At 39.9% G+C, this 19,926-nt stretch overlaps 1 protein-coding gene across 1 annotated transcript in view; it reads right to left on the reverse strand.

Moving 5' to 3' along the window:
* rapgef5a (Rap guanine nucleotide exchange factor (GEF) 5a) overlaps window positions 1–4,805 on the reverse strand; it is a 58,652-nt gene extending 53,847 nt beyond the window's left edge. The window contains exon 1 of the mRNA XM_037693318.1: window positions 4,417–4,805. Coding sequence (XP_037549246.1) covers window positions 4,417–4,560 — 144 coding nt within the window. The 5' untranslated portion in view covers window positions 4,561–4,805. The remainder of the gene's footprint in view (window positions 1–4,416) is intronic.
* Between the last annotated feature and the right edge of the window lie 15,121 nt (window positions 4,806–19,926).

Raw genomic sequence — 19,926 nt, forward strand, 5'->3', positions numbered from 1 at the left:
AAAAGCTCAATTTAGCACAAAACAGCTAAATAGTAGCTGAAATAGTATAAAGCTGAAAGGAGCATAACAAGTTGAAATTAGCAGAAATAAGTTAGTTAGGTTGAAAGTGATGGAAATTACCACGAAAAACTTGAATTTATCTGAAAACAGCTGAAATTAGCTAAAAAATGCTAGTTAACTGAAAAGGTAGAACAAGCTTAAATTAGCAGAAGGAAAAGAAGAGAGCACAATTTTGCCCATTTAGGCTGAAAGAAGCAAAAATTAGCACAATAAAGTGGAATTTATCTGAAAAAAATTAAATAAATTAGCAAAATAACAGCTGAAAAGTAGCTAAAAAAGCAGAGAGGCGCTGAAATTACAAGGAGGAAGTAGAGAGAGCACATTTTTGCTGAATTAGGCTGAAAAAAGTTGAAATGAGTGCCAAAAATGTGGAATTAGCTGAAAAGGCTTAAATTAGCATAAAAACAGCTAAATAGTAGCTGAAATAGTGGAAAAAGCTGAAACGTGCAGAAATAAGCTGAAAGGAGTGTAACAAGCTGAAATTAGCAGAAAGAAAGAAGAAGCACAAAAATTTTGTTTTTTACAGAAAGAATCTGAAAGGAGCACAAAACAGCTGAAATTAGCTGGAAAAAAGTTTAAATTTATACAAGGAAGCTGAAAGAAGCTGAAGCAGAACAAAATCCAAAAGGAGCAGTAAAAGGTTGTAAACAGATCTAAAGATATGAAGGATGTAAAATGAGCTCAATTCATTTTCTATGAGGAAAAAAAAAGGCAGAGGAGGCTAAATATTTCAAAAAGCTAAAGTTACACCAATACCAAAAGTCATAGCAGGACTGTCCTGAAAGAGCTGAACATTTTGATTTATGATTTGTTGAAATAGCTTCAAAACTGTGGGACGAGAATTATGCTGAAAATGTACGGAAGAAAAATGGATCACAATAGTGTGAATGCTTCATAAAAATTCACACTATTAAGAGTCGGTGGGATAAGCCAGAACTCGAACCAGATCCATTGAGGGTTCACCCTGCATAATCTGCTGCAAACACCCCAGTGTCACCACAGGACAAAAAGATACTGTCAATGCCTCGATGAGTCACAGCTATTTTGGAGATACGGGGGTGAGTGTAAAATATTAGGAGGATGGCTAAAACCGTAGAATACCAGCAGCAAATCATACACACGGAACAGGCTCACAAACAAAACAAACAAATATACCAATATAAAAACTGTGCTGATTTGGATGCATTTAAATGAACTAAATGTTTTATTTTCGCTTTGCAAAGGAGATTCATGTCTCAAGCCACATCCAGATTGATTTATTCAGCATTTGTTTTTAGAAAAAATATACTTTCACACAATTTAGTTAGTTTTGAGGATATCAAGAAAGGCCAAAGAGGATGCAGTTAGAGAGGACATGGACGTAGTTGGAGTGAGGACAGAGGATGCAGAGGACAAAGTGAGATGGAGGAGGAAGACGCGCTGTGGAGAGCCTGAACAAGGAACAGCTAAAAGAAAAAGACTTGCATTGATGAACTAAAAATACTAACTTGTCCTGTCTCTCAGCTCAACTCAACATCTTGTGGACATGCTAATCCTTCACATTCTGACACTGATTGCATTTGTTGATGCATCATCTTTAACCTATAATACTCTCTAAAGTATATTAGTGTTTTTTTTCTCAGAACAACAGTCAGGCAGATCAATAATTAACTTTTAATCCAACACTCAACCGAGAAGAAATCTGAGGAAAGAGGAAAGAAAGTCAACCACGTTCTTCGGGCTCAGAACCATCCAGCTTGACTGGAAGGAGTAGCACCCTGCCAAGTGTTGGATCAGTTCAAAACTCAAGTTTTAGCAAATCTTAGGTCTGCAGCCAATCAGGACCAATACAGCAAGTCACAACAAAGATAAATCTGAAACAGGACTCTCCAACGTGAGACTGCTGGAGGCTGGGAAACCAGAGGCAACCGATGGTTTCCTGCAACGATACGCTGTTTTTAATTCAGTCAGGATGCTGCATGCGAACGGCTACGAAGCGCATGAGGTAACGTGAGAAGCTGCTTATGTCAGGAGTTTTGCACATTAAACGAACAGACAAGATGTGTGCACCGGAGTCTGACTCTCAAGTTGTGTAACTGCGTGGTTAAATCAATCTTTTATTTGAAAAAGAAGAAGCTGGGAAATATGTTTGAACATTTATTAGGGTTATGTAACTATTTAAAAAGCTGGGTTTTGCTCGTATAATGCATTGTTCCTTCTATATTATTCCTCTTTTTTTTTTTTACTTTATATAACCCCGTGTGTTGTGCATGTGCCAGGTGAAGCACAGCTCATACCTTTGAACTACTTAACCTGCGCCTCATTGCACTCATCTGCACAATCCCAAATAATAGGGGAAAAAATATACACTTAAAAAAAAAAAAACCTTCCTTTTGTTGCTTTTCAGAATCTCATGCAGTAAAGAACACATGATCAACTCAACATTTCGTTCAGACATTCTCAGAGTAAATCCTGTTTTTGATCCTCCTCTGGACACTTCAGCAGATTCATTTGATCATATTACCTGTTAACAGAACAGAGTGGTCTCAGTCTCCCGTTTATTTCAGCATCACTTAAAATAACCACATGTAACGCGACACAAGCGGCTCGCCTCTGTGGTCCTGTGTCGATTTCCACCAGAAACGTTGAATATTTTTAGCACATCTGGCTCCTTCGGGACAGGAAGTCCTGCCTCGTGGATTCCCACATTGGGAATGAGGGACTTGTATTGAAGTGATGAGAAAGATGAGCAGAGCTGACACACATGGAAGCACAGAAAGTGTGTTGACCAGATTTTAAGAGAGGGAAGCAAAAGCTCCAAAGGACACGTTCAACAAATACGACTGTTTTGACAAATGGTATATAATGATTAGATTTACTGCAGAAAAAATTATTAATTCTGCTAAAGAAACAAAATATGCATACTTGCCCATTCTACTGTATCTTTAAATGTAAAAACTGTAAGCTAATTTTGAGAACAGTGCCCAACACATGGTTTGTTTACTTACAGAAAACAACCAAAGTGACTAAAAAAAGATCCAGAATGGAAACGTCCATGGAAGAATGGTTTGGGATGGAGAAGTTCGACTACTTAAAAGTACTGGTTTGTATTTTTGTTTGGATTTGTTGTGTAAAGTAAGCAAAAAACAATTAAGTTTACTATCTCAAATGGTACTTTTACAAGTTGTCTGAATGCTGAACTCAGCCTTTATGGCACCCCACCATCATTTTGTAATCCTCGATATTTATTCTATCAGTCGTTTTATCAGATTTCTCTTTTCTTTCGCATTAAGCAGCAGATTCATCTGCACCTCCAGATGCAGGAAGAGAGCCACCTGCATCACGAAGGACCCCACTCACCCAGCACACACATTTTTTTTGTACCGCTCCCCTCAGAAAGGAGTTGAGGAGCATTAAGTGTAGAACCACTAGACTGAGGAACAGCTTCTACCCTGAGGCTGTTAGACTCATGAACATCTGACCAGAATAATGACTGTGAAAAAAATCACATCATGTTGCTGCTGATGTTTCATGTTGCTGCTGATCTGTTTCATGTTGCTGCTGATCTGTTTCATGTTGCTGTGTTCATGCGTGTTCATCTGCTCACACAGACTCATGTTCGTGCTGTTGTTCGACGTAATGTTTTTTTTTTATGCTATTAGTTCTTAGTGTATTATTTAGCTGATGGTTTTCTTAGTTTATATCTTTGATCTTATTGCTGTTTTTCTTTTACATTTTATTGTTGGATGTAAATGGGACCCTGCATACATAATTTCGTTCCACCACATGTACCATATGAGATGCGAATGATAAATAAATCTCTCTGACTCCGATTTTCCATATTTCCCCCTGAATATCTTAGAGATTCGCCGCTTGAGCTTTGGAGCTAGGTTGTTGAGGGCTTTGTAGGTTAGAAGTAAGATTTTGAATTCAATTCTGAAATTGACAGAGAGCCCATGGAGAGAAGCTACATGATCTCTCCTATCAACTAGGATCACCTTTATATGTTTGATTTTGTAGTGAGCACCTTGAAATGATTGAAAATAGTGTTGAGTTGAGAAACTGCACTTTTATACACATTAATTATGTTTTAATTCTCAGGTGTCTTGTGTGTGTGTGTGGGGGGGGGGGGGGTTGCCCTGACTACAGGACAGTGTGAAGGTATGGCGCCTGCACCTCCTCTGGTCATTATGGACACAAACACACGCACGCGCACATATAAAAAGCTTGCCACTGCGACAGCGACGCTTGGAGCAAAAGCTGGAAACACCTGAGTCGTGACGAGGTCACGGAGCGGCCTCAGAGTACAAAGAGTCCAGCAGCTGTTCAGGTTCAGCAAGCACCCACCAACACGGAAGGACACGCAGAAATACTCACGCTCTTCTTCCGCAGGTGCAGCCCGTGCTTCAGAAGCCCCGGCAGGTCCCGGATCTTGTGTTTGAGCTGCGCCTGGTCTCGCGCGCTCCTGTTCCACCGCAAACCCGCGAGCAAGCCGTCCTCTGCGGGCTCCGAGTCCTCCATGGTTCGCCTCCTCCTCTTCCTCCTGCGTGTCCTCGAGCTGCCTTCGCTCCCGCGCGGTGTCGGTCCGCCTGCTTACTGTCCCCTCACGAGGCGCACCGCCGCCCGCTCGCCATGTCCCCTCCGCCTCGCTCTCTCACCGACCCGCATCTGCAGCTTAAACCGCGCGCGGCACAGTTCACGAGCTACTCAGGAGGAGTGTGGTTCCGCAGCACGCGACGCTGCTCCACCCTGTGGCTCGCGCGTCCCGTTCCTCGGCAGCTACTACCGCCAGTCGTGGAGGGAGGGGGAGGGGGAGGGGGGGTCCAGGTACACAGTCATTGCATCACTTCCACCTTTCATGCGCTCACGGTCAAAGCAGACTACAGTGGACTAGTAATCTTTAATTTGATTAACTGGTTCTGCCGGTTCTGTAGTTTGCTTTGATCTGTCACATAAAGTCTGAAACAGCGCGGAAAGGTGACCATGTTTTGGGGAGGAGGGGGAAAAGTGGGGACTATACGTCATCAAATTACCTGGCTCATATTTCTATAAGTAAACAAAGAGCAGTGAGTTCGTCGCAGGTGTGTGCTGGCTCTTTGTGTGTAGCTCCAGGCTGAAGTTTGTCCTGACCGAGCGAGATTGCGGCTGTCTAATCTGAGGCAGGTGTGCAGCATAAGAGGGGGAGTCCCCTCTAAGGATGAAACGAGGGTCCATGTGTTTTTTTGTTTTTTTTAATAATCCTAACAGGCATCCTAAAGACTCCCAGTCTTTTCTTACTACTTCTTTGAAAGCGGTTGATGTTTACATAACAAAGTGTGGGTGTGTTGGAGGCTTGAGTTTTGACCCCGTGTATCCAGAAAAACCTGATGAAATGTTCAGTTGCTTAATAAGATCACTGATATCAGTTTGTTCAGTCAAAAGAAATGTTGCACCAGCTCATCTTTAGGGTGTATGGACTTAGATAAACGCACAGTTTGACACTTTAGATTGGAAGTGTGTTTTTTTATTATTATCATAATTGTTATAGTCTCAGTGGAAGGCTGAAGCCAAATCCTTTGTTCCTCAGGGTACATTGTGTGTGTGTGGTTGGGGGGGGGGGGGGGGGGGATCTGTGAGTATGGAATTGGGGGCCTGTTGGTGCGAGAGTTTGGTTCTTGTTGCTGGTATAGTCAGACCCCTTCAGGGTGGGAGTTGGACTCCACCAGGGCTGCCCGTTGTCACCGATTCTGTTCATAACTTTTATGGGCAGAATTTCTCGGTGCAGCCAGGGGGTGGAGGGTTTTTGGGTCGGTGGCCTCAGGATTCCATCTCTGCTCGTTGCAGATGATGTGGTCCTGTTGGCGTCATCGTGCCGTGATCTTCAGCTCTCACTGGAGCGGTTCGCAGACGAGTGTGAAGCAGCTGGGATGAGAATCAGCACCTCCAAATCTGAGGCCATGGTCCTCGGTCAGAAAAGAGTGGATGGTTCTCTTCAGGTCAAGGGTGAGGTTCTGCCTCAAGTGGAGGAGTTCAAGTATCTCAGGGTTTTGTTCACGAGTGAGGGAAGAATGGAGCGTGAGATTGACAGACGGGTTGGTGCAGCATCTGCAGTATTGCGAACTTTGTACCAGTCCGTTGTGGTGAAGAGAGAGCCGAGCTGTAAGGCAAAGCTCTCTGTTTACCGGTCAGTCTACGTTCCTACCCTCACCTATGGGCACGAACTCTGGGTAGTGACCAAAAGAATGAGATCGCAGATACAGGCGGTTGAAATGAGTTTCCTCCACAGGGTAGCTTGACTCTCCCTTAGAGATAAAGTTAGAAGTTCAATTATCCAGGAGAGACTCAGAATAGAACCGCTACTCCTCCACGGCAAGAGGAACCTGTTGAGGTGGTTCGGGCATCTAGTAAGGATGCTCCGTGGCGCCTCCGGTGCTTCGGGCATGTCCGACTGGGAGGAGACCCCTGGAAAGACCCAGGACACGCTGGAGAGACTACATCTCTCAGTTGGCCTGGGAATACCTCGGAATCCTTCCAGAAGAGCTGGAAGAGGAGGTTGTGGAAAGAGATGTCTGGTCCTCCTTTCTCAAGCTGCTGCCCCCATGACTCGACTTCGGAATAAGCAGAAGATAATAAATGGATGGATGGATGTTTTCTTGACATCACTTTGCCATCAGCCTGAACTTTGAAACTTTCAGTTTTAAAGATAAGCTTTACTTTGTGATGTTTGAAGGGGAAAAAAAAGTGCTGTAAGCATCACTCATTGTAGAAGATTTTTTTAATGTACTTCAGTTCAATTCAGTTTATTTATATAGCTCCAAGTCCCAGCAGAAGTCGTCTCAGGGCACTGTACAGAAACATTCACATACATTTATAAAAGCCAGTTAGTAAAAGTCCTCTAAGGACACCAGCAGATTGTGTTGAATCTTCCCTTTGTCACAGTCTCCCATCCTGAGCAAGCACATTGGTAACAGTGGAAAGAAAAAACGCCCTTGTAACAGGAAGAAACCTCCAGCAGAACTAGGCTCAGGACGAGCGGCCATCTGCTTCGACTGGCTGGAGTTTGAGAGGACAAGGAGAAACAAACAAAATAACAGGTCCAGGTCTACTTTCTATTGGAGGAAAGACAAACCAACTCATGCTGAGGACAGAAATAATTACAAATAGAAATGGGTAGAATAGAAGACAACAGCAGAGTGAGGAAATGTGGTCAGTTTGTCCTCCAGCAGTCTATAGCAGCATAAATAAGGGATAGCTCAGGAAATCCAAGCCAACTCTAACTATAGGATTTATCAAAAAGGAAAGTCTTAAGCCTAATCTTAAAACTAGACGAGCGGTCAGCCTCACAGACAGAAACAGGAAGTTGGTTCCACAAGAGAGGAACCTGATAACTGAAACTTCTGCCGCCCATTCTGCTTTTGGAAACTCTAGGAACCACTAGTAAGCCTGCAGTCTGAGAGTGAAATGCTTTGTTGGAAAAATATGGCCCAATAAGATCTCCAAAATTCATCTCACTCATAATCACTCAGGCCATTGGAGATGAAGCATGCCTGTGCCGGCACAGGTTTTACAGGTAATGTTGAAGCCTTCAGGGCCTGACCCACTCCATGTTTCTCAGTTTTGCAAGGGTTAGCCAGTAGGTTTGCTAATTTGTGGAAATTAATTGTGACTGAGTCAAGAACAGGAAAAAGGTGTGAATGCAGTTTGGTCAATTTTCAAAATAAAATACCATTCAGACCCATGTTTCCAAAAAGAAACAATTATCTATGTATTTTTTTCCCAGCCCAGTACCAAATTATCCATGGACCACTACTGGTCTTTGACCCAGTGGTTGCAGACTTTCACTCTAAAGAATATTGTGTTACTGTAAGTTATCTTGAAAGCCAAATCCTATTTTATTGTGTTACCTACTCATATTCTTAATTCAAAGTTACTGGCACAAAGATTAGAAATTAAAATATTCTGCTGACACTTCTCTATGAAGTCCATCAGTTGACTCAGATTTATTTTACATAAGCACAGGTAACCTCAACATGGCGTGTAAAACTAGTTATCAACCCTGCAACGATCGTTGTAAATATCAATGACAGTTTTTTAATCTTGTTGAGAAAGAACAATAATCCTAAACCTAATACTTTGGAACATGTACTGCACACTAAACTAGACATTAAAATCCAACAAAGTTCAGTCAGGTCATCTGGATGTTTTTTTTGTTGTTGTTGAGACGTTTCATCCTTCATCCAAAGGACTTCATCAGTCTGAGGAGCCACAAACAAACTCAGTCCCACAAGCGGCACACTCACATAGTGGACCTTTGGATGAAGGACGAAACGTCTCAACAAAAACAAAGCGTCCAGATAACCTGAATGAACTTTGTTGGATTTTTTTACCTGGATTATTGAGCATGAACTTTGATGTTTTCAACCACTTTGGCCATGGCTGCCTCAGAGGAGTCAACAGAGGAGAGGGATGGACATAGAAACCATCTTACCACCAGCAAACTGGTTTATCCACTATGGGAGTGTGCTGCTTGTGGGACTGTTTGTTGTTGCTCTTCGGATTGAAGAAGTCCTTTGGATGAAGGACGAAACATCTCAACAAGAAAAGAAACCGTCCAGAGGACCTGACTGAACTTTGTTGGATTCTTTACCTGGATTATTGAGCATGAATGTAGACATTAAAATATTTATGGGGAATTAAACATTTTTTTTTTATCCTTAACTGACAGCATTATAAAACAAAACATCAAATAGATGTTACAATAGTTCTAACAGAGGAAATAATTACATTTAGCAATTCTTTTTTCAGGCACAGCTCAAATCCCTTTGTTTCATAGTGTGACCCTAAAAAAGTCTCTTCCTTTAGGGGCTAGAAAACCTTTGTCTTGTTCTTCATCACAACAACAATTTGGAAACCTTTCCCCATTTACATAAAACATAAAGGGGTCAAACAACTGATGAAATGAGATTCAGTTTGCTGCAGGGTGCGCTTCACTTGGCTTGATTTTGCAAAATCGTTATTCTTCAGCACCAAAAGCGTCCTGATCTCATCCCCCGTGCTCGTCTTTGGTGGATATCTAGTCCTTTTGAAGTCACCAAATGTCGCTCATTGATTTGTCCTGTGTTCTGCAGCCTCCTTTGGTGCATATTGTGGGTTTGCGAGACTCACAAATAACCCGTCCTTTTACACACCACATTGATGAGCACATCACAAATGAACACTCTGCACATAAATCAGCTTTTGAGTTACCTGTCAAATTCTATTTGATCTCTTGAATATTGGGGTTCAACATGATAAACAGCTGCATTTTCATTTTATTACATTGAGTAAACAGTTGAAATTAAAATTGTGTCAGCTGTTAAATGTGTTGTATTACAACAAATGTTACAGCACAAGTACAGAATATTTCACACTCAACGAGCTGCAGTGGATCAGCTCTTGGAGCCCAGGTCGTGCCATGAAGGGCGCCCGGCCTAAAACAATTTCCAAATCGGTCGTGCGCTGTGGCGACCTCTGAAGAAGGGAGCAGATGAAAGAAAAACAGCTGGAAAAAAATACTCAACACTGTATGCAAACAAGAAAAGTGAAAAAGGAATAAATGGAACTTTTTGTTTCTAACATTTATGGATTTTTCTGTTGAAAAAAAAAAAAAAAGTGAACTTGAGCACTCAGCCTATTAAATTCCTGATCATCATTTCATGATTTGTCCAGCAGAGAGCACTTATAATTTGTTCATTTTAACCACAGACAGCCTTTTGTTATTGCTTCTATTAAAACATTATTTTATTTGTTAGTGGCACATTGTCACTCAAGTACCGGTAGCTATAATGCCTGTTAGGTTGGAGCTTATACAAAGTCACCAACCAATGGAAAAACTCACAAACCTTCAAGATATACGTGTGGCTACTGTGTGACAGAAACAAGTTATAGGGATCGTCTGTGTCTTTAAGGTAGAGTCCTGCAGCTTGACTTAGTTAAATGCATTGCATGTAGTGTGAAACTACAGATGGGAATGCTGTTAAGCTGACTTCCATTCCGAGTTGTAAGATCTTTTCTATGCTAAATAAATCTAATTAGTCTGATGGTTTAACTGCACATTAATTTTTTTTCCTGTTACGTTTCTAAAAAAATATACATTTTATTTTTTCCTTCTTTCGACTGTTCCCTTCCTCAGAGGTCAACACAGCGATCTATCTCACATGAAGACTTGGCTATTGTTTTGACGTCGGATGCCCTTCCTGACGCAACCACAGACCACCGAGCTACCACAGCCCTCTGTGCGGAGCATTGAGCTGCCATCTAGGGCGCCCTTGCTCAAAGGCCCAGAGTGGGACGAATGAGGGTGGAGGAAGCAGTTTCACCTTTCCCACCCACAATTGATGCTGTCAGTTCGGGTAGTTGAACCGGCGACCTGCAGGCACAGCTTCTGCGCCACCACTCCCCCTAAGTTTCCAAAGAAAAATGATCTTATTAAATGCAGAATAGATGTAATGTTATTTCATTTAGTCAGATCTTCTGTTTATGACACCAGGAACCAACATTCACAGCAGCTCACACTGCAACCTACCTTGACTTCTTACAAATGCTGGGTCCACTATGAGGTCGTTTCCAGTAGGTTTGTTTTTGGGCTTAATCCCGTACAGCCCCAGGAGTCGAGGCTCTATGGACAAGAACAAGACATTCTCCAGCGGGCTTTAACTCTCCAGGCCTGGCTTTAGAAGGAGGTTTGTCAGGCAAATTTCTAAATTTACTGGTTCCATTTCCCATCTCTTATGACTCTTCATGACTGAAATATTAAATTATATTCTTCTGAAAGTAATCAGTCTCAGAGATAAAGTGAGGAGCATCATCACTGGGGAAGAGCTGGGAGTAGAGCTGCTGCTCCTCCACATTAAACTACGGGATGTTTTTCAAGCATTGTATTTTCCAGCGTATAAGTTGCATCAGTCAAAAATAGTATCATGTAGAGGAAGAAAACATATAAGTCGCATTTATTATGCATCACCACTGACCTGATGCGTTTATCATGCATTTATTTAATGGTCAAAACAGCTTCAATTCGCTTTGGCGGCACCATCCATCCATTGTTCTCCAGTGTTCCTCCGCCTGCACCAGCTGAGTGAAGCAAGCGTGCACGAGAGGACTCGCTGTTGCAGTTGTTCAAAATTTAAAAGCATCAGTCAAAAATTGTTATGAATTTGGGAGAAAAAAAAACGTGTACAAGTCGTTTCAATGTATAAGTCGCAGGACTGACAAATTATGCAAAAAACTGACAATACACCAGAAAATACGAGATATGTCTACTCAGAGATTTTAATTTCCTCTCTGGTCTGGGAGGAGCTGGAAAGTGTTGCTGGAGGGAGAGGGGTCTGGGTTTTACCTCCTGGACTTGGATCCAGATTAGAAGAAGAAAATGAATGGATGCATTTTTAGCAATTTGTAATACTAAATAAGAAATTCTTCTTGTGCCATTGGATCCAGGTAGAACAAAGTATGATGGTGTTTGCTTGCCCTCTTCATCCTCACTGCTCCTCTGAAGAACAGTCCAGATGAGCGCGTTACGAATGCACCCGCTGTAAAACACACTTAACTGTGTTGGTTCTGGACTGCTCGTGCACAGAACCCGATGACAATGACAGATGAACTGTGAGAAAGAAGGTAGAGAAGTGTGCGTTTCTCTGTGTAGGATGTGCATTTTAAGAAGTATTCAAGATGCTTCCTTTTCCAACCTCACCTTTAGAATTAAAACTTGCTACACGAGTCATTTGTCTTTATCAAGAGTGGGATCTTCTTTATGCGTTTTTGGTGCATTGTATAATATCTTGCAGTTTTTTAGAAACTGATAAAGGTCAACATACAAGGAAAAATCTAAAATGATGTCCTGGATATTCCTTTGTTTGTTTCAACAATAAAATAAAAAAATGCAAATAGCATCACTTTAATGTATTGTATTGAACATTGCCTGCGTCTTTGGCTTATCGCTGGTAAATTTACCAATGTTAGAGCCATTTTTGTGTTCTGCTTGCTCAAAGTATGTGTTGTGGTTTAGTCTCAACTACTACAACACCACATTTTACTTGAACATCTGTAAACTTAGAGTTGTAGCTGATTTTTGTATTTTTTTTTTAAGCTCGGTTGCTTATGGTGGCCATTTTGAATTGGGTTGAGTCCAAAAATTAATGGATATGCACCCAGCGATCACAATTTATGACTAATTGAAATGTCCTTAAATAGAGAATATTTGCAGTATAAATAAGAACTCAGTGTTACATTGTTTTGTTGCATTTTAATCAAATCTATTGTCTTTCTGCATCATTCTTTGTGGATTTTTGAGCAGATTTACTCCACGTCTTGAAAAAGATGCAATCTGATTAGGAAGTCGGTGCGCATGCTGATTAGTTTTTAATCAAAGAATTTGCCCGGACATGATGATATGAAAGAGAATTCATTTATGAGAGGCTGAATCCCTGCAAGACATGAGAGTCGAGCAGAGTTCAGCCGGAGTTCAGCGGGTTCACTTGGATAAAGTCAAGTGTCGAATCTGTTTCTCCAAGGGTTTGTAATCTGGGATAATTGGACTCCTTTTTTGAGGACTCTGTCACATGGCACCGACATCATCACTGTGAGTGAGAGCTGATATGTTTGACAGCTGAAACATACACAAAACATTTCATCTAGTCCAACTTCAGCGTTAGACATAAAAACATACAGTACAAAGCCTTGCTTACCAAATGTGGGACATTTCTTGCAGACATTGCTTTGACTTTATTCCAATGAAGCAATCTGAAGCCAAAGAGCCCGATTTCATTTGATGGCATCATGTGGTTTCATGTTCTAAAATGTTTGAATAAATCAATTGTATTGCTATAAGCAGCGTTTGACAAAGACAAGGACAGGAGAGCTTCTGCGCCTCAAACTCCTTTTAGCTCAGTGAAAAAGTGAGATTATTAATGGTTTTATCACTGAACATATGAGCTTTAAACACAAACTATAATGTTTTTTGTAGATAATGTCCCCAAAAGAAATAAGAAACATCTGCACAAAAATAAATGTTAAAAAAAAAAATATATATATATATATAATAAAACCTATGAAGATTCAAAGTCTCTCATGGTGCCTTTAGGCTAACATCATTTTACGTTGAAAAATGACAGATGTCACCAGAATGTTTTGTGCAATCTCATGAAATATTGCAAGACAAAAGATATGCATTGTGAATGATTCTCAGCTACTACCACACCAAACTTTAGGTGAATTTAAGTACAGCTGATGAAGTTATAGCTAGTTTTGGGTTCCATTTGCTGTGGCAGCCATCTTAAACTGGATTGTGTCAAAAAGTCCAAGAGTTATAAAATTAAATCCAGCTGAATCTGAAAATTTCATTAAAATCCATCACGTAGATCGCAAAATATTTTGCCAACAGACAAACAGGGTTGACTTCAACAGTTAAAGATAAAGTTCTGGGTAAGAACTTGTGCAATCAGCAGCTGAATTTAATTGTGACTGTCAGCTACAACGCCACCAAAGTTTAGCTTTATGGCCGTGAAGTTGATTAAATTGTATATTTTTGTGTGTTTTTAAGTTCAGTTGGCCGTGGCAGCCATCTTGAATCAGACTGACTCCAAATGTTAATCATTTGTATATACATGCAATGATTTGTCTGCATGCTTCATAAGATAATATTGGTAACAAACAAACGCATGAGCACAACCACAGACAACGGCAAACACATGATTTTGCCGTTCAGGGCTGATATTAATGGTTTGTCCTCAGTGAGTTTACAGTCAAATATTTTAGATTTAGTGTAACATGATGATTGATTTTAAGACCACAAATTAGCAGACTAAAGAAGACAGACTCCCAGGTAAAAAATGTATGAAAGTGCATTTACAATGTGCACAAAGAAATCATTGCTGTAAGGAAAATGGAGGAGAAGGTGAGCATGGGCAGATAATAAACTTGATAGTTGGAGGTTGTTTATTGTTAAAAAAAAAAAAAAAAAAAAAAAAACTTACTTTTGGTTGTTTGTAGCGTTGGAGAGAAGGGAGAAACGAGATCCTAGGGTTCCAAGGTGAAATGAAGATTTTATTCAGAAAGATGAGTAACGTTGGAGAGAGTGACGTTGGTCGTGCTCGGTGTTTGGTCCAGGCTGATGTTTGGCTTTTGCAGGAACAGGAAGGTTACAGATGTGGTCACGAGGAGGGCTCAAGAGGCACGGAGGAGCAGGACTTGAAGAGGTTCAAGAAAAAAAAAATACAAAGGTTAGTCGTCGTTTCACAAGAGATAAATTTACCAGTTGTCACTTAAGTTACCAGAAGGAGTCATAACGTTCCAGCGTCGGATGAATGACTGCCAAGTCCTTAAATACTCAGCAGAGTAGTCAGCAGGATCAGGTGCAGGTGTGGAAGGGTGGATTGATTGGATGATTGTCAGTTGTGGGGAAAGTGATTAGGAATCCTACAGTGTTGACAATGTCTCATATAGTCTTGTGTATATATCTTTATAGAGCTGTGTGTTTGTTTACAGGGTTGATAGCTGCTGATGTGAAGTGCTTCATACCTATGGATATAAATACCATCCAAAAAAATGAACAGCAGCAAAGACAAATTAAAATGTTTTCTCATTGAAATTTTAGGGGAAATATGTTTTGCTTGAAGACAAAAAAACATCTTTCTCTGGTCCCTTGAGAGGCCTGTGTTACATTAAAGTGCAAAGTTACTGTAAATGGAGCTGGCCCTTTTCAGACTGTCTCAGAAATCTTCCACTGAGGTTTAAAGGACAAGAACAAGCAGCTGTACAATGATCTCTAGTGTCGGAGGAGAATGCTGCATGTATACATACTAAACATTTTTAAAGTTGTCATATTTCATTAGTTTGGTGGTACTTTCCTTGTCTTTCAGCATTCGCAAGCAACTGGAAATACAGCAAAATATGTATTTTCTACCACAGAATCTGTTCCATGAGCTGCCTGGGTTTATGTTTATAGAAATGATCTTGATATGTAATTTTTAAAACTGTCTAGTAGTGACTTTCTCAAGCCTCAATCAAACAATAATTGTCCCATCTACCTATATTCTGCTCCACTAAAGGGATAGAACAGATATTTTAAAAGTAGGATTTTGTGGGATATGAACAATTAATATCTTACCTGTTGTAGATAGCTCTTTAACTGACCTCGGTTTGGAGAAATAGAGAGTAAGTAGAATTTAAATAACTAGTTTGATTCGCTCAAGACCAAAGTGGACTGAAACCAGTTGGACTTAATTTGTATTCTTGGGACCAGAGTATGCACATGAGGTATGTGGGGCTAGTACTTTCCAATATCAATTATCAGTACAACAACTAATATATGTGTTTATGCCTCATAATCAGTAGAACCGCTAATTATCAATTTAATATGCTCCAACAACTGAGTTTAATATAGTAAAATTGTATTTTTAACACATTTTTCCCATTTAAAAATGACAAAAAATTCTTAAAATTAAATAAATAACCCATCATGGTTTAATGGTTATCACCATGGCCATTTGCAACACAACAGTGGCACTATTTCTATCCGATAAGCTAGACAGACAGAGTTTCTGCCACTCAGACATTAAAACACATCCAACTTGCAGCAGTACAAGTGGAGAGGAAAAAAAAATCAATTCACTGGTTCCAGTTCCAATTTTAGCTTTATTCAGTCTTTGGTTTATTCACAAACACAAATAACACCTGTAAAACTTCCAGTGCAGACTTCCAGCAAGAATTTCACAATATTTCCTCCAGTATAACCTCATAATGTGTAATGTAAAGGTTTATAAAAGAGTGTTTGCATAAAACACTTCAAGATTTTTGGTCTTGGCCTTGTTTGGACTAAATGTTAGCTCTCTTTTTCCAAACTAAGGTTGTTCCAAAAGACATCTACAACAAGTAAGATGCTAATTGCTCATACCCACTCCACAGAACCCCACTTTAAAAGCTCTGAGCTAAATTTAAGTCTTATTTCAGATCCACAACCCTTAGGAATCCACATTAGGGATTTTATACTGGGTTGCTGCTTCTTTGTGTAAAGATTTAAATTCTTCTGCCACCACTAGATAAAACAAAAGACAACTATATCTGTCAGCATGCTTTCTATAAGCTCATTTACAAAACACTTCAATCAGGAATGAGCGAGCATCACAAAAATTTCTACAGAGAGTTGCAAATTTTTGCTCAGAGGATCAGAAGGTGCCTGAAAGTGGAAAAGGGGGAAGTGGGGGAAATACTGCCTCTAATGCAGCAAAATAGCTGAAGAAGCAAAAGACGAGCAGGGAACTTTGGTCTTTTTGTGTCTGGATGATGATGAAATATGCTGCTTTGTGTTCCTTGGGGACAGCACAGAAACCAGCCCACGAGAGCAGCACACACAGTCACATATGCACACACAGCACAATCAAATAAACATGATAGGAGCAGAGCCTTTGGAAAAAAAAAACATACATAGTGCACATACAGCACCGTATAGTGCATGATGGTTATGTGATGAGGCAGGGGGAGAAGAATGGATCATAGGGGAGGGGTGGAAAAAAAGCAGGGAAGAGATAGAGATTTACCATACGGGGACAGCTTTTCATCAGTTGTCACCACATGCATAAATATTCCCACACTGCTGCCTGCTTCTCCCCCTCCTCTGCATACAAATACAGAAGTCAAGCACACGTTGGTCAGACACGTCTTTTTATCTCCGTCTCGCACATATTCAGAGCCCTCTTCAAACAAATGCACTCCCGATTAAATATTGAAGAGAGCCCACGGTGAACCGAGCAGAGATACAATTCCCCTCGTCACTTACGGAGGAGAGAAGAAGAAGAAGAAGGGGGTGTCAGAGGAAGGGAAGGAACACAGTGACCCGAGGAGAAAAACGAACGAATGGCAGGGGAGGATGAAGGGGACTGGAGAGAGACGAGAGATGTGGGACGGAGAAGGCAAAGAAGAAAAGCAATAATAGGCAGGAGAAGAAAAAACAAGAAGATGGAGTCAAATTGGAGAAAAGCATTGAGATATTTTGTCATATTATGACGTAAACATTTAAAGGATTCTTTAAAGAAAAGCAGCTTTTCCTGTCAGTGTTAAATTAAAATGTTATGATGAGAAATAGAGTTGTTTTGGTCATGCCTTGGAAATAACATGAAGCACAAACTCGTGCAATGCTGCACGATGTCACTCTACGCATGTGAACGACTCTCAGCTATAACCATTTTTGTGTTTTTGTAAGGGGTGGAAGTAAGAATTCCAAATATTCACGTTACTGTAATTAACTAGATTTTTGGGGGGTACTTGTATTTTTATGAGTATTTCTTTCAAGTGTGCAACTTTACTCCTGCTAGGCCTGTCATGATGAACAATAAATCAATTATTCGCGCGATAAATGAAAATTATCAACCTCATTTTCATTTATCGGCTTTATCGTTTTTTCGTGTCTCTCTCTTTCTACTGAAGACACCGGATGACTAAAGACTTAACTTCGGTGCTCTTCACTGACCCCTTCCTTTCTTTTTAAAATCCATTTTAATTGTCCAAAATTGCATTTTTGGATCGTTAAAAGCAGCTAAGCTGAGAAGCTAAGCTAACAGGCCGACCTCGGGAAAAAAAACTCAGACTTGTCGAAGCTCCAAAGTTCACGGTTGAAACCCGTGCCTTCGTGTAAAAAAATTGTTTTTCTCTGCAAAAAGAAGCTGAGAACTTGTTTACTGATTTTTTAAATTAAAAGCTTTGTGTGAAAAATGCTAGGCTAAAAGCCCAAACCACACAGAGCATCCACCATTTTGCGAACCGAAAAAAAGGAGAGAGAGACAGCCCATGTCACGTCAAGGGGCCTCACTCATATTTTTCTTAAAGAGACACTCTGCTCGCTCCCTTACTAGCTGTCCTTTGGTTCAAACAGCCGTATACTGCCATCCAGTGGTCAAAAAAAGGTACTGCACCCAAAACTAATTGACCAACATTTCTTCTTAAATTTGACAATAATTGCTAATTATTAATAATTTCTGAGACAATTAAACGCCCAGCAAAATTTGTTATCGTGACAGGCCTAACTCCTACTGAAGCACAAATTAGACCATGTAATCTACTTCTCTACTTTTAAAATCAGAAGTCGCTACCGAGTACGATCACAATTTTATTTAATATTCAAACGTTCATCTGTAGACAATAAGGCTCTCAGATCGCGAACGCACCATTACCTATGACGTAAGCAAAGGACGACTCCGTAGAGGAGAGTCATTTTTAGAGTCTGCTCTTCACAACCAAACAAAGCAGGATAGACTCTGTTAACTTGGAAAACCAGCTCCTGCTGACACTGAACTAAAGGTTCAGAAAGTGAAGGGTGACAGAAATGTCAGAGTTTAAGACACTTACATGCGTGTCGTTCGCAGTGTATTTGTAAAAGTTTAAATTGTTCTATACCAGTTCAAAAACATTTTTATCTTTCTTTTAACAAACAAAATTCCTGCTTTATCTACATTTGTTACAAGAGAAATGGCCTTTGCAATTTTTCCATACTTTATTGTTTGTCTGAGAAATGTGCTTTGAATGTAGCTATTATTTACAGTAGATTGAAATAAATGTCTTCTACTGACAACACAATAAAACATCAATTGGTTAAAAAGTATACTGAGTAGTTTTTGAGAAGAGTACTTTGTACTTTTACTTAAGAATTTTTATAACACCAGTACTTTTACTTGTAATTGAGTACAATTTAATCAATGTAACAGTATTTGTACTTGGAGCAGAAATTTTCAGTACTCTTTCCACCTCTGGTTTTTGGTCTGTTGACTGCAGCAGCCATCTTGAACTGGGTCGACTGTAAAAATTAATCATTTTGAAGCATTCTTACTTTCTACAAGTTTCATTAGAATTGTACAGTGATTTATGAGACATTTTGCTAAAGGACAGAAACACAGAGATGTGCAAAAACATGAATGAGACAAGACTGCTGTATTTTTTCCTTTTATTTTGGTGAGAACACAGTATTTCCTGAAAAACAGATCCAACAGGGGTATTTATAACCAAGTTCCCTAACTTGTTAGTCTACTACTCACCAGCTAAGTCAATGATTACCACAAAAGTTTGTCCACTTTTTTTGTAGAGCTTGACTACATTAAGGGATTACATTTCTATTTTAGTCTTTAAATGACTTAAAACAACCTTTAAACCTCAGCTTTACTGTCATATTAGCAGCATAAATGAAGATACTAAATGTGACAAAACAAAAAGCTGGGTTTGGAACATTTTGGTGTAACAGTGTGAGGCTTAACCAAAGGTTATTTCAAAATGGGGTTATGTGGAAAACATTTACCACCTTACCTTCTGTAGATGGGTTTTTGAATGACGTCGATTTGGAGAAATATAGTTAATTCTGATCAGATTGACGAGCTAACTGCTAATCTGAGCGAGGTCAAGGCCAAATATTTCCATTTTAAAACCCCAATCTCAAAACTTTTTAATTGTTTCAAGCAAGCATTTTACAATGCACTGTTATATAAAGCCTGGCAACCTGGGATGCTTCCATATTTCTGCTACAATAATAATATAATGCAAGTTTTAATGTTTTTATAAATAGAATTGGCCATTTTTTTTATTGTATTGCTTGAACTAGCTGTAGCTCATATATCTAATCAGAATTATTGTTTTCTCCATCTCTCCACCCACAAACCTTGGTTGTTCGGAAAGCTATAAATAACCATTAAGGTAAGAAGTGATTGAATTTTTCTGAAATGCATTTCAACAGATCTGAACTAGCCCTTTAAGCCTCACGCTGCTGCATGTGAGCGTGACTGCAGGCACTTGTTTTTCACTCTGTCAGCCTGAATTTTGAGACAGGCGTATACATTTTCAAAACAGTGAGTTTTTGGAGCATATATAGTCAAAACAACGTGATCCTTTTTA

The sequence above is a fragment of the Nematolebias whitei genome, chromosome 19 (assembly GCF_014905685.2).
Source record: "Nematolebias whitei isolate Nwh7 chromosome 19, NemWhi1, whole genome shotgun sequence".
NCBI classification, from domain to species: domain Eukaryota; kingdom Metazoa; phylum Chordata; class Actinopteri; order Cyprinodontiformes; family Rivulidae; genus Nematolebias; species Nematolebias whitei.